We start from the raw sequence: 15,320 nt of genomic DNA, 5'->3' as shown, positions 1-15,320 counted from the left end.
GTTTGGGAGACGATGTTAAAAGAAATGTGGAGAAGGGAAGTATCAACTAAGAAATGTTTAACGGAGGCAGAAGAACATCACTAAGCGTGAGAAACAGTTATTTCAGAAAATGAAACCTAAATGAATGCTACTACAGAGGGCCAGGAAGGCGAGTGACGTAAAGCAGCCAAAAGACCAAAGACTAGAAACGTACAAAGAGACAAGGAGTAAATAAACAAGCAGGAAGTTTGCTTAACGGTTTCATGCCAATCGTTGTCATAGACTTTAGAGAAATAAGGAATGTAGACAAAAAACTCTTCGAAGTTCCTGTGAGAAGATGAAACAAAAATCAGATAGACTGGAAAGATTACCAGTATATATATCTTGCTTTATCAGAAGGAAAGCAAACCGATGATCTGGGCGAAAAATTTTATTCAAAACTTTTGAGAAAGTGCGAACTGGATAAGTTCTTGTCACCTTCGTCACATCAAAAACTGAATAAAAGTTTGAAAGATTTAGATTGAGCGCCCTTTGTTTGGATGGGCTGAATCAGCATGTTTCCAAGAGGTAGAATGACTACAGGATTTGCAGATCAGGCATATGGATGGAATGGCAAAGCGCTGTAACTGGCTTTTCTATAGACTCTGAGAGATGCTCTGCCAATTTCAATGATACAAGGACGAAATGGGTCTTTTGCATAGACTACTTGAAAAGAGGACTAGCGACTCTAGCTTTTTCATATATTTGATTTCCAAAAAAAGGAGTCTTTTATCACTGTTTTTTTAATAAACATCCTTTAAATATTATTTTGTTGTCAAAGCTTAAGGTAAAAAAAAATCTTGATTTTTTAAACTAATTTTGATACATGAAATCAGTACAGTTATTGAATGAAGCTGCAATATCTTTTTATATAAGAAGGATAAAATATATGATACCAGTGTAGGACAAAAATATCAATTACAAAAAAAGAACAACACTAACCGTCGATATGGCAGGGCTTGATAAATTTACGTATTATTTTAGTTCCAAGATAAAAGGAGAAATATATCAGTGCAAAAATGCTATGGAAAAGTAAAGAAAACATCTAAATTCATATTTTCAGTTACCCATTAATCTTAAGTTGATAGGTTTTCTCGTCGTCTTAAGCAACCTAGTTCGTTCTCTCGATCGGAATTGTTCAAACATATACTTTGAACAAAATATTTTTAAGAGAATGACAAGCTCCCTTGTTTTTTGCCAAAGAAGAATCGATCATTTCTAAGAACTTAGCCACGTCATTTACAGAATATTTTTTCGGCCCACTTAATTTCTCAAACAAATGGAACGCGCTATGAACAAAGAACTTTATGTCAAATGAAGGAACACAAGGCCACCATGATTCAGTTCCTTTAAAAATTCTATGGAAATGTTACCTTCACTTGCATCTGTTACACCATATTTATGAACACGATAACCAGCAATAAAAACAACCTTATGTTTCGATGGTTCTGAGAAATCAAGTAATTCTCCAGTGTTGCAAATTTCCACATATGTTTTCTCTTATTGTAATTGAAATTTTTTCTATATTGGTATCATATTTGTATACTTCTTATATAAAAAAAAGATATTGCATCTCTATTTAATAGTTGTACTGATTTCATGTATTAAAATTAGAGTAAATGAAAAAATGGTGTTTATTAGAAAACAGTGATAAAAGACTATTTGTTTTTGGAAATCAAATATCGTATATAAAAAACTTAAGTAAACAACAACAAAAAGTTAATGTAAGAGCGTATGTTAAAGCGCGCACTATTCCCGTTTGGGACCCGACCGTGAGGACAAAGCAGCGGAGTCGGCAGACCATTTTCAAGTAGTCTTTGGTCTTATGGGAGAGAAATATGTTGAGAGGAATAGCATCAGAGAGATAGAACGAGGAATAGGATTGGAGTTGGCAGAAAGATTACAGATGAAACGAAAGGCCATAAGACGAAGGCAACGAGCTACAGATCCAGCAGGAAAGAAGAAATTAAGAAAATTTTGACTTTTAAAAAAGTTTGACTTGTAGAAGTTGTCAGGAACTTTATTGGCGAAAGACCAGTATTTTTTTCTGTAGGAAACGGGATTAAGATGTCAGACTCCTTCACAATATCACAGAAGTACTGTTCATTCTGGCAACTATTAAAAAACATAAGTAAAAGTAAAAGGAGATACGAGAAATTAATCTAGCATCTGTTTTCTCGACTAAGTAGAAGCAGAGTATTCTTAACCATGGTTACATTGAGAAGAATTAAGACAGAAGAGAGGATAAATGCCTCAATAACTAAGTTTAAGACCTTTCTAATATTAGACTTCTCTAGGTCTGGGTTTTGGCTGCAAAAAGATTGAAATAAAATGTTAGTCCAAAAGAAACTATCAAAGTACCAAGCTGATTTTGTGTGAGGGAATCGTAGCGGGGCGGGGGGGGGGGGGGGGGGGGGGGGGGGGGGGGGGGGGGGGGGGGGGGGGGGGGGGGGTGGGGGGGGTGGGGGGTGGGGGGGGGGGGGGGGGACGAAAAATCAGAGAGGTAGCAGAGACGGGAGACATTGATACAAAAAACTTTCGATGGAAAGAAATTTTGTGCTGTGGAATGTAGAAAGATTTTAGATAAATAATAAATCAGGAATGTGGGATGTAACGCCATAAGAATTAAAAACGTTTGTTGAAAGCCAAACAACTTGTTTCTTTTCATTATTAAGAGAAAATCCAGGATCCCTAGTTTCCTCCCACGTCATTGTGAGTAGAGAAAACCATTCTGTGCGGTATAGTTAGAAGTCTTCTCAGTAGAGAACCATAGCATATTGTGTAGGGAACTAGGCAAAGAAGTTAGTAAGGGAGCTAGCAAATAGTAGGGAGGGAACGTAGGCAAAGAAAGTAGTGTGGGAACAAGCAAATAAGAGTAAGGGCGGGAAGAACTTAGCAAATAAGTGGGGAGGAACTAGGCAAAGAAGTAGTAAATTGGGAGCTAGCAAACATAAGTAGGGAGGGAACTAAAGCAAATAGAAGTAGGGCGGGAACAAGCCCAATAAGTAGGGAGGGAAACTAGCAAAGAAGTAAGGGCCGGGAACAAGCAAATAATCAGGGCGGGAACTAGCAAAACAGAAGTAGGGCAGGGAACATAGCAAAGAATAAGTAGGGAGGGAACTAAGCAAAGAAGTTAGGTCGGGAACAATAGCAAATAAGTATGGGATGGAACTAAGCAAAGAAAGTAGGGAGGGAACTAGCAAATAAGTAGAGAGGGAACTAGCCAAGAAGGTAGGGCGGGAACAAGCCAATAAAGTAGGGGGGAAGGGAAACTAGCAAGAAGTAGGGCGGGAACAAGCAAATAAGGTAGAGAGGGTAACTAGCAAAGAAGTAGGGAGGAACTAGGCCAAATAAGTTAGGGAGGTGAAACTAGCAAAGAAGTAGGGAGCGGGAAACAAGCAAATAAGTATGGGAATGGGAACTAGCAAGAAGTAGGGGTGCGGGAACAAGCAAATAAGTAAGAGAGGGAAACTAGCCAAAGAATGTAGTAGGGATGGCTAAGCAAATAAGTAGGGTAGGGAACTAGCAAAATTAAAGTAGGGAGGGAACTAGCATAAAGAAGTAGGGAGGGAAGCTAGCAAATAAGGTAGGGATGGGAAACTAAGCAAATAAGTAGGGGGAGGGAACAAAGCAAGAAGTAGTTTTGGGTGGGAACAAGCAAATAAGTAGGGCGGGAACTAGCAACGTAAGTGGGGAGGGAACTAGCAAAGAAGTAAGGGATGGGAACTGTCAAATAAAGTAGGGTGAGGGAACTAGGCTAAAGAAAAAGTAGGGCGGGTGAACAAGCAAATAAGTTAAGTAAAGGAGGGAACTAGCAAAAAGAAGTGAGGGCGGGAACAAGCAAATAAGCATGGGAGGGCGGGAAACTAGCAAGAAGTAGGGAGGGAACTAGCAAAATAAGTATGGGAGGGTGAAACTAGGCAAAGAAAGTAGGGCGGGGAACAAGCAAAATAAGTAGGGAGGGAACTAGCAAAGAAAGTAGGGAGGGAACTAGCAAATAAGTGGGGAGGGTGGAAACTAGCAAAGAAGTAGGGCGGGAACAAGCAAATAAGTAGGGAGGGAACTAGCAAAGAAAGTAGGGCGGGAACAACAAGCAAATAAGCAGGGCGGTGAACTAAGCAAATAAGTGGGGATGGGGACTAGCAAAAAAGTCGGGAGGGAAGAACTAGACCGAATAAAGTAGGGATTTAACTAAGGCCAATAAGTAGGGAGGGAAACTAGCAAATAACGTAGGGCGGGGAAACAAGCAAATAAGTGCGGAGGGAACTAGCAAATAAGTGGGGAGGGTAGCTAACAAATAAGGTAGGGCGGGGAACTAGCAAAGAAGTTAGGGAGCGGGAACTAGCCAAAGATAAGATGGGGTGGGGAGGGAACTAGCAAAGAAGTAGGGCGGGAAACTAGCCAAATAGTGGGGTGGGGAGGGAACTAGTAAATAAGTGGGGAGGGAACTAGCAAATAAGTGGGGAGGGAACTAACAAATAAGTAGGGAGGGAACTAGCAAAGAAGTAGGGCGGGAACAAGCAAATAAGTAGGGAGGGAACTAGCAAAGAAGTAGGGCGGGAACTAGCAAATAAGTGGGGAGGGAACTAGCCAAATAAGTAGGGAGGGAACTAGCAAATAAGTTTGGGGTGAGGGAACTAGCAAATAAGTTAGGGAGGAAGGAACTAGCAAAAGAAAGTGGGGAGGGAATACTAGCAAATAAAGTGGGGAGGGAAACTAGGCAATAAGTGGGGAGGGAACTAGCAAAGAAGTAGGGAGGGAACTAGCCCAAGAAGTAAGGGGGGAAGGGAACTTCAAGCAATAAGTGGGGAGGGAACTAGGCAAAGAAGTAAGGGTGCGGGAAACTAGCAAAATAAGTGGGGTTGATGGGAACTAGCAAATAAAGTGGGGAGGGAACTAGACAAATAAGTGGGGCGAGGGAACTAATAAATAAGTGGGGAGGGAACTAGCAAATAAGTGGGGAGGGAACTAGCAAATAAGTGGGGAGGGAACTAGCAAATAAGTGGGGAGGGAACTAGCAAATAAGTGGGGAGGGAACTAGTAAATAAGTGGGGAGGGAACTAGCAAATAAGTAGAGAGGGAACTAGCAAAGAAGTAGGGAGGGAACTAGCAAAGAAGTAGGGAGGGAACTAGCAAATAAGTAGGGAGGGAACTAGCAAATAAGTGGGGAGGGAACTAGCAAATAAGTGGGGAGGGAACTAGCAAATAAGTAGGGAGGGAACTAGCAAAGAAGTATGGAGAGAACTAGCAATAAGTGGGGAGGGAAACTAGCAAATAAGTAAGGAGGGAACTAGCAAATAAGTGGGGAGGGAACTAGCAAATAAGTGGGGAGGGAACTAGCAAATAAGTGGGGAGGGAACTAGCAAATAAGTAGGGAGGGAACAAGCAAATAAGTGGGGAGGGACTAGTAAAAATAAGTGGGGAGGGAACTAGCAAATAAGTGGGGAGGGAACTAGCAAAATAGTAGAGAGGGAACTAGCAAAGAAGTAGGGAGGGAACTAGCAAAGAAGTAGGGAGGGAACTAGCAAATAAGTGGGGAGGGAACTAGCAAATAAGTAGGGAGGGAACAAGCAAATAAGTGGGGAGGGAACTAGCAAATAAGTGGGGAGGGAACTAGCAAATAAGTGGGGAGGAACTAGCAATAAGTAGGTGAGGGAACTAGCAAATAAATAGGGAGGGAACTAGCAAATAAGTAGGGAGGGAACTAGCAAATAAGTGGGGAGGGAACTAGCAAATAAGTAGGGAGGGAACTAGCAAATAAGTGGGGAGGGAACTAGCAAATAAGTAGGGAGGGAACTAGCAAATAAGTGGGGAGGGAACTAGCAAATAAGTAGGGAGGGAACTAGCAAATAAGTGGGGAGGGAACTAGCAAAGAAGTGGGGAGGGAACTAGCAAATAAGTGGGGAGGGAACTAGCAAATAAGTAGAGAGGGAACTAGCAAAGAAAGTAGGGAGGGAACTAGCAAAGAAGTAGGGAGGGAACTAGCAAATAAGTAGGGAGGAAACAAGCAAAGAAGTAGGGCGGGAACAAGCAAATAAGTAGGGCGGGAACTAGCAAATAAATAGGGAGGGAAGTAGCTAAGAAGAAGGGTCATTAAAAGAAGAAGCAAAGCCAGTGGGGGATTTGCACGAAACATCAGCAGAAGCATCCCAGAGCCGGAGGTGGAGCTATGAGTATTGCCAAGTTATGTTTGAGAGGTTTATAAAGTGTCACAGAAGCATTGGAGGATAGATAGCTGGTAGAAAAGAGAGAAAAGATTGGAGGATAATGCTAGGTGGTGACTACTTAAAAGGAAGCATACTCACTTCAAGGTCCAGGTCATGCGAATGTGAGGAGCCCTGACTTCCCTCATGAGAGCCAATCCTCTCACCTTTAGCAGTTGTCATAGCTGCCCCTTCATCCCAGAGATTATATTCACTTCATGACACTGAACTGAGGCCATAGTTACAGGATTATTCGTCAAAAAGTAAAACTGAGAAACTCATTTTCATGACTAAAAAATGAAGCTTTTTTTGATTTGCCAAGTTTGTGAAGGACGAAAATCTGTCAAGAATATTGTAGACTATTCATTGTAGTTGTAAGCAAAGGTTAAGGGCAGGATCTGACGTGTGATGCATCATCATCCTGTTAGGCTAGTCCTGGAAGGATCCTATACCTCTCGAGTTGTGCTTTCTCGATGGATGGTTGGTGACTGCCTTCTTCTCTCGACTTTGTTAGTCCCACTTTATAGCAGGGTTGGCTGCTCGAGGCAAATTTTTTCATCTATTTTGATTCCTTGCATCTATTTCCCCTGTGTCCCACTTCACCCATATCCCTCCTGACCACATCCATCCATCTGATCCGCTGACGGACCCCCACACTCAACGCCATCTCAAGATGGCGTTGCCACACTCCTCCTCCCCATCACTGGCAAGTTCGTAGCTCTCTTGATTGGTTCCACCTCCTCTCTTCTTATTACATGGCCATAGTATCTCAGACGAGCTTCGCTAGCCTTCTTCTTTACATTAAATATACCTTACATTCTTCTTATAAATTGACTCTTCCCTCTTTCCAGTAGTGGTATTCCAGCAATCCGTCTTGCCATACTCATCTCAGATCTTTCCAAGAGTCCCTCCTCATTCCTCTTGAGTGCCCAAGTTTCTGTCCCATATAACAGTGTGGACCTGATAACTGTCTTATAAATCTTCATTTTGAGCCTTAATGGCATTTTATTGTCTAAAACAACTCCAATTACTTCTCTCCAATTTTGCCATGCTTCTTTCTGTCTCTGTCTCACTGTTTTCACAGTACCGCCCTCCTCTATTATTATTGATCCCAAGTAGTTAAACTCAATGTTCTGCTTTAGCACTGTACCATCTTCCACCCCAATGTTTACTTCTTCATGTCCTTCTCTACTACTGATCATTAGCTCTGTCTTTCCAGTGTTCACTTTCAATCCTCTCCTTTCTAGGGTTCCTTTCCATGCTAAAAACCTTTCTTGCAGTTCTTCTTCTGTCTGCTATATTGACTAAATCATCAACAAACATCTGTTCCCACAGTTCTTCGTTATTCCTTAATTCTGATGTCTGTGTCTATAACGACGAGGAACAAGAATGGACTCAGAGCTGATTCCTGAGGGAGGCCAACCTCCACAGGGAATGCCTCAGTCTCCCCATATTTGTCTGTACAGTGGTTCTTGCCCCTTCATACATCATCCTCACTATATAACCTTCCTTACCAACTTCTCTGGGACTCCTCTCTTTCTCAAACACCAATAGACTACACTTCTTGGTACCCTGTCATACGCCTTTTCAAGATCCACAAAACACGTGTAAACTTTCCTGTTTCCTTCTAGATACTTCTCTTGGACTTGTCTTACTATAAAAATAACTTCCTCTGTGCTCATGTATATCTATCAACCCTCTCAACTTTCCTTCTAATATTCTTTCTAGTTTCTTGAATATATACATGCTCCGAAAGTTTATTCCCTTGTAGTTCCCACAGTTTAACAATTCTCCTTTTTGTTTGTACATTTTAGTCATCCAACAATCGATGCAGTCCCTTGGCATTTCGTCTACATCCCAGATGTTTTCCAATAGTGTGTGCAACCACTCTTGCCTAGAATTTCCCAATGCATTAATCATTTCTATTGTTTACCTCTGGCTTTCCTGCAGCTTTATTTATAGTTTCCTATCCTTATAGTATTCTCGACTTCACTCTCTCTGATGTTTGCTATTGGTCCTTCTACTTGAGGAACATTTCTCAGTTCTTCACACTCATTTCTCATTGTTTTATAGTTGTGAAAAATAGTCTCTCCATCTTCTCTTGACTTCCTCTCTCTCAATTAAGATATTTCCATTTCCATTTTTAATCATTCCTACCTCTCCTACATCCTGCCTGTTTCTTCTTCTCACCTCTAGTTATGGTGTCTACCCTGCATATCGTCGAGGAGAATACCTTTGATATATTGGTCGAAGCTTGTCATGATAAGGACTGCACACAAAGAAAGATGGTGGAAGTCTCCAACAGTTGTCACCGTTTTGATTTTCTCTTATTGATTCCTACGTTCAAGAGTTTAAGGATCATTACTCTCGCATTAAGCTGAATTGGAATATGAAATTGCTGGACATGTTTTCTTTCCTACTTGTCTGTGCTCCGTAAGCAGTTTCATTGGGGAGGCGTTTCCATGGCAATGGCAAAAGAACAGACCGAAGTCCCAGCTTCTTCTTCTTCTCCCTGTAGTATGCCGGATGGCTGTTTTCCTTTCTGTGACCCACATCAAATTGTCTCCCGACACTTAATGAGTGACTGCCAAAGATGCAAGGGGTTTTGTTTTGCCCCTGAAATGAGATTCTCTCTCTCCTCATAAGGGAGACGAAGACGATTTTAAAACAGAGGTTAGTAGGGCTTCAGTTAATTCATTCTTTTTACTGCTTTAAAACACTTCATTCCAATGCAAACGAACGCAATCATCAGTATGTCATAAGGCGCTGTTTATCGTTCACAATATATTATAGATTCAATCATTCTTTTCATTCAGAATTGCCATATCCTTCTATTTCCTGTTCAAGTTCTCAGTTTGTGAGGACCGAATCTCTGATTGATTTGCTTGTTTACTCATGTATTACTCTTCTATCCATTTAGTAAATTTACTCTTACATTCCATTGTTTCTTTTAAATGGCACTTGGTTCTAGTTTCTGCAAGCTCAAGCAATGCTTGAGGTCTTTCGTGGGGCCATTGCGACTGCCAGGGACAGTTTCATGTGTGTACGTCCATGGCAGCATTGGCTTCATAAGTGACCGCTTTCTCAGTTCTATTCGTTCCTGCTATTGTGCTCTCTCTGTGGCCTTTCCTGGGCACGGCCATTGGGTACGTGTGCAGCTGGCCACTGTAGTTCGTAGTTCCTCGGGGGCGGTAAACAGGTACTTTTTTTCTTAACTTTATTCTGATTTGTTATTGTCATTTATTGTTTGATCTGGGGGTCAGAAAAGTGTTTACTGTCGTCATTTTAAGTCCGCCTTTATTTTTGTACACTGTGCAAAACTTGTCTTTCCTCTGCGGGAAGAAAAGCAAAAGGTCTGTCTGTTTGAAGATCTGTAGCAGGTCTCCTCTGACTACCGGTACTTTTCCTTCTTTTAGTCCTGCACCTGTTACTTTTTACTACGCATATCCTATTGTTGTTTTTCAATGTCGCTTCTATTTAAATAATAATAATAATAATAATAATAATAATAATAATAATAATAATAATAATAATAATATAGTATCTGGATATCTGTGTTGGTTAAATTCCTAAATTATGAGTTCCATCACTACGTTGCCTTAGAACCGAAAATGGCTCGTGACCATTAACGCCATCGAGCTTTTCCTGGTTACTCAAGAGCAGGAGCCCGTGCTAGCAAAAGCCAGTTTTAACCAGAAGCCAGTTTCGCCCGATGTGGAAAATGTAAAGAAATTCCCGTAGGTTTTCAAGGAATGTTTCAAGAAAAGGAAAAAGAAAGTCTACGAACAAGCACCTTTTCAAGGGATGACTTCAAAATGTTCACGGAATTTTGATTTTGAGAAGACCAATGTTAAGAGTTAAGAGTTACCCATCCGAATTCCCTCACTTACCCGGACGTAAGCGTCGTCTGCAATTACTACATTGATTAATGAGAGCCATTTATCTTAGCACAGCGGTTTGTCTTGGTCGCCAGGTTACTTTCACGGCATTGACAACTGCACTTAGGTGCTGGAGCACTTCGCTGAATTGTGTTGCTGTTGTTGTTGTTGTAGCGAGATCGAAATTGCCTTATACCAACGCGGAATCTCTCATGTTGAACTCGGTCACTGGTGATACAATATGCTGTTAGCATCAGTAATGGCATTTAAGTATATATCTTTATTGACGGAATGACGCGAGAAATCATAGAAAGGGGAGCCAGATGTGGGTACGAAGTTGTGGAACACGAGAGAGGTGAAGGGAGTGGGTGGAGTGCTTGGTGTTAGAGGGGATCAGTGAAAAGAATCTGCAGAAACGGAGAGTTTAGAAGTGTTGCGAGAAAAGAAAGTTGAGATTGATTGTAAGCGAGACAAAGGTTTTGAGGGCAACTAAAACGAGGAATGAGTGTTAATACTATAGATGACGGGAGAATGGATGCAGTTGATTCGTTTGGTCTTTGGAAACACAGTGGATGGCTGTAGAGTGAGAGAAGAGGCAAGTAAGTCTCTGAGCAAGCGAGCGAGGAAGGGAGCAGAGTGTGTGCACGAGTTTCGAAAGCGACTTGGAGAGTCTCTTACAGTTCAGGTAAGGTGTATGAAGGAAGGTCTTGCCGAGCCAACTCTCCATTACGAAAGGAAATAAGGATGTGCCATGCAAATGCAACAGAAACGGCGGTTAAGTTATTAAGAACTGTTAGCGTAGTAAAAGTAAAGAGAAGAATTGAAAGGATGAGGAATGTGTTTTGGGATGATCTGGTCATGTGGAAAGAATGAATGAAGATCGGTGGTTTGGTGTAAGGCGTACTATATTTCGGTGCGAGGAGCAAGGAAGACCCACAAAGCGCTGGATATGAAGGACCTGGAGAGAAATATAGAGGCCGGAAAGGAAGAGCCTGAGTGTGTGTGTGTGTGTGCAAGATGAAGGTGAAGAATGGCACAAGATATATATATATATATATATATATATATATATATATATATATATATATATATATATTATATATATATATATATGATATAGGGTGGCATAGGGTTCATGCATTCTGTTGAATCTTCTCTGTAGGATGGGATGAAACGACACAAGGCTTGTCCACACTAGGAAACATTGTTTGGAAACAAAGTTTGCTGAATTTCCTTGTTTATTGGGAAAGGTCTTAATGTTAAATCTATATATATATATATATATATATATATATATATATATAGATATATATATGTGTGTGTGTGTGTGTGTGTGTGTGTACGTGTGCGTGTTTATATATATTCACGGTAGCATGTAATTTATTTGCAAGATGTATGTAAATGTAAATAAATTTATTATAGGGTAAGAACAACCTTTTCACCTTGCTTTAAGACCCAAACGAAAAATTAGAATATCGATATAAACTCTCTCTCTCTCTCTCTCACACACACACACACACACACACACACACACACACACACAGCTTCCCAGATTAGCCACAGAAATGCTTTATCTTAGGACAACTTCGCCTCAGTGACGATGGATGTGTACGTGACAGGTGCCTATGACATTAAGCTAAAGGAATGGTGACGGGCAGATTTTTATATAGTTTCGGCATTAAAAGTTCAACATAAAGAAAATAGAAGGGAAAATAAAGCATATGGTTTCTTTCATATCGAATACGTTATTTAATCCCAGTTATATAATTTCCTCTATACCTACAGTTTTGCTCGATGCATGTGCTTGGAAATGGCATGTTGTCCCCTCTTAGATTATTCTTTTTCATTCCTGGAACAGTGAAGATGCGTTGTTTGTGTGTCAATGGGACACTTCAAGCTGAAGTAGTAGTATGTCTATCTAGACCCGTCTATTTGGTTTAAGTAACGGCAATAGTTTGCTAAAGTCAACGAGACGGTTTTAGTCTTTTCGTATGGTCAATATGCCTACACGGTAATTGTCTTAATTTCAGCATGTGCATCAGACACCAAGGGGATCGTAATTCAAGCTGAAGTAGTCAATCAAATACTATTAGATTGTAAAAGCGGCCTACTCTACTCTGGTGCCTTCAGGTTGTCGCCGCTAGATGGCAGAGTTTTGGACTGCGTGTCACTACAATCAATGCCACCAAAACTCTTGTTTAGGCTTCGTTTATCGTAGTTTTTAGATTCCAGTGGTATTTTCTCTGTTTTTATATAATGATGGCGTTTCTTGGTTAATATACGTTGACCTGTTCTTCATCTACTTCATTTTCTTCGTATATTATTTCATAACATATCGGAGTATTTGGCAACAATCCTCGTATGTGCATGCGTATTGCATTTACATTGCATGTGTGCGCTTATAAGTTATTGGATATATTACACTAAGCCAGTTTAACTTTAAATAAACACCCTTGATTGGCATTATTGTATCTGAATGGTTAATATATTAAAAGAAAAGTGACTAATAGATGGCATTGATTATCTTAACTTGGCCAATTCATTAACCCGTGTTTTTGTCGTTTTAATAATCTACGATACTACTTGACATAAAAAACTGTATCATGATGCATCCTGACCCGATTAGCATTCCATATTTTAGGCGCAAAGTAACCTTGGAGCATAAATAACTGATAGAAAAAATGAGATACCAGACATCATGTGGCAACAGCCTAGTAGATGTACGTGTTCGTTCGTTCGTGTGACAGGCGAGACAGCCAGACAGGCAGTTGGTGTGTGGCTGTGGAGACGAAAGGTTGTCCTGACGGTGCCCTCATACAAGTTTATATTTTTTTTCTATATGTATATTGAGGGAATTTGTGAAGCACATTTTACAAGTTACAGTGCTACGCTGGGGTCATTATGGTCTGTGTTCGAGGCCACTGGTGTATTTACGACGATAGATGAAGTGGCATAATTCGTATTTAGGCGATTTTCTTCCCCCAAGTCGTATTTCGGTTGGGGGGAGGGATAGAGGAAACGCCCTTTTTTCCAAAATTTTCGAAACCACGTTTGTACGTACCCTCAAGTGCCTTAAGAGTATTCATAAATAGTTGTTGACAGGCCTTTGGTGCTCATCTTTGGCTCGAAAAGGTTTAGCGGAGAGTGTTAGTTGAGAATTATTGCAGCCGAATTTGACACCCGTCTTTCCCCCTTCATTTATCATACCAAGATCCTCAATTTTGATATCTGCTTCGTCGTCGTCGTCAGTGTAACCATCGCTCTGAAGATTTTATACGCCCAGTATTCATGGTCAAAAGGAAGATTATACTTTGTAGAGAGGTAGCTTAGACCAATTGAGGAACGAATTTGTCACAGATTGGGCCAAATATCTATATATGGTTATTAAGGGTTAAGCTATTCAAGTTTCAGCTGGAAGTGGTTTTTGACACTGACTAGTCCATCTGTTCCCATATAGTATCTGTCACAGTGACTGAATAGGCGGACGCACTGTGAAAGGCTGCCTGAAATTGAGTAGGAAAATTTCTTTGCAAGGCCTGGCCCCTGATTCCTGTTCTTAATATCTGTAAATAAAGTAGCTTCTGTGCTTCATTAGTGAGCTGCTGACTCCGCCGAAGAAACGTGGGTAAGAAACTGTTCCGTGTAGCCTACACACCTTTTGCCTTAACCTTTGGATATTGTCCTGGGAAATTAAGCCGATTTTGACAGGGAAAAGAGAAGGGTGTGTCATTTTTTCTTATCACCAGCTCGTACTTGAGGTGTGAATCTGGCGGACTTCTTGAGGGGTCCCATGTTGACTACGATGGTGGCTGGGCCGGGTCCCGCCTATTACATGGAGGGCTCAACCACCCACCACCTCGTTCACCAAGACATGAATCACCACCAACAACATCACCACCACCACCATCACCATCATCACCAACAGCAGCAGCAGCAACAAATCGTGAGTGGTGGAGGAGGAGGAATCGGCGTTTCTCAGCCTTCTCCAAGCAATAACAACACCAACAGTAACAGCAGCAGTAGCAGTTCCCCCATCACCACCACAAACTCCAACAGTAACAATATCGACAGTGGTGGAGGTGGTGGAGGGGGCGGCGGAGGGGTGGCACCACCCTTGCACCACCATCAGTACACGCCCCCTCTGGCAACTGGGCCTCCCCCACCATATGGGCCTCCGGAGTATTACCCTGGGGAGTACTACCCAGGGCCACCCCCGGATTACTGTCACCCGTCCCAACCCCAATTATGTGCCGTCCATGGCGTCCCTCAGCCAGGTAAGGATTTCATTAAAGAAATTTTAATCCCAATCAGCACTTTTATAAATGAAAGTTGACTTGACATTACTACTGTATAATATTTTGTTTTGATGGAAGACATACCTCGTGCATAAAGTAAAAATGTAATAGGCTGTTATTTATTACAGTGATTGGAAAGCACTTCTTATAAAAGTTACTTTAAGTATATACATGAAATGAATCATGAAAAGTTTTTCGTACTTTCACCAGCAGTTGTTGTTTGTGAGTTAGGTGGGTGTTCCTAGTTTTTTTCCTAAGAATACTACCACTTAACGTTTTTAATTTAGATATAGAGAAATCAATTGGATTGCCATATGCTGTAACTGTCACATGCTGTAGCTGTATCAATTAAATGCTGGGTCTTTGTCTTGGGCCGTTCGCAGTAGAGGTTTGGGCCATAGAATATGAAGCGGGATAAACTAACTTTTAATTGAGAATGGCTAAAATTTTACTTGATGCTGGATACAGATATGTGTTGAAGTTTGGTTACTATAAGTGAGGACCAGGAAGGAAGGAAACCCTTGGTATGAAACGTACATGAAATAAGATAGGTATTGGTGCACAGAATGAAATTTGTTTAAGATAGGTTATAGGTACAACTTGGAAAGTTACTGAATATTCGAAACCGAAATCAGATTTCTTGGCAAGAATTAGACATGTTAAGTTTGTTATTAGAACAAAACTTGTCTGTAATTAAACTGAAATTTGGTTATACGTACTAAACTAATTCTTTTAGAGAATAACCCGGAAGTGGGATGACAAGAAATACTACTGGCAAATTGAGATAAAAATTATTACTTCCTATGGATGAAATAACACTTTGATGGGAGATACAAAACGGGCAATAAACTTGCTTGTTTTTACTAAAGTGAGCTTTTGAATGAATCATTTCATTATTAAGTGTATAGTAATGAAACTGGAATGAA

At 40.8% G+C, this 15,320-nt stretch overlaps 2 protein-coding genes across 2 annotated transcripts in view; one reads left to right on the top strand and one right to left on the bottom strand.

The window, feature by feature from the left end:
• The window catches only part of LOC135224796 (uncharacterized), a 110,637-nt gene extending 102,734 nt beyond the window's left edge, over positions 1-7,903 (bottom strand). The window contains exons 1-2 of the mRNA XM_064264120.1: positions 7,736-7,903; positions 7,105-7,513 (exon numbers count right to left, since the gene is read on the bottom strand). Coding sequence (XP_064120190.1) covers positions 7,105-7,513; positions 7,736-7,903 — 577 coding nt within the window. The remainder of the gene's footprint in view (positions 1-7,104; positions 7,514-7,735) is intronic.
• Positions 7,904-12,857: 4,954 nt separating this feature from the next.
• The window catches only part of LOC135224524 (fibronectin type-III domain-containing protein 3A-like), a 147,896-nt gene continuing 145,433 nt past the window's right edge, over positions 12,858-15,320 (top strand). Inside the window, 1 exon segment of the mRNA XM_064263594.1 lies at positions 12,858-14,373. Within this exon segment, the coding sequence (XP_064119664.1) occupies positions 13,890-14,373 (484 nt within the window). The 5' untranslated portion in view covers positions 12,858-13,889.

The sequence above is a fragment of the Macrobrachium nipponense genome, chromosome 12 (assembly GCF_015104395.2).
Source record: "Macrobrachium nipponense isolate FS-2020 chromosome 12, ASM1510439v2, whole genome shotgun sequence".
Taxonomy (NCBI): domain Eukaryota; kingdom Metazoa; phylum Arthropoda; class Malacostraca; order Decapoda; family Palaemonidae; genus Macrobrachium; species Macrobrachium nipponense.
The sequence above is the reverse complement of the archived record's forward strand: the minus strand, read 5'-3'. Positions and strand labels throughout refer to the sequence as shown.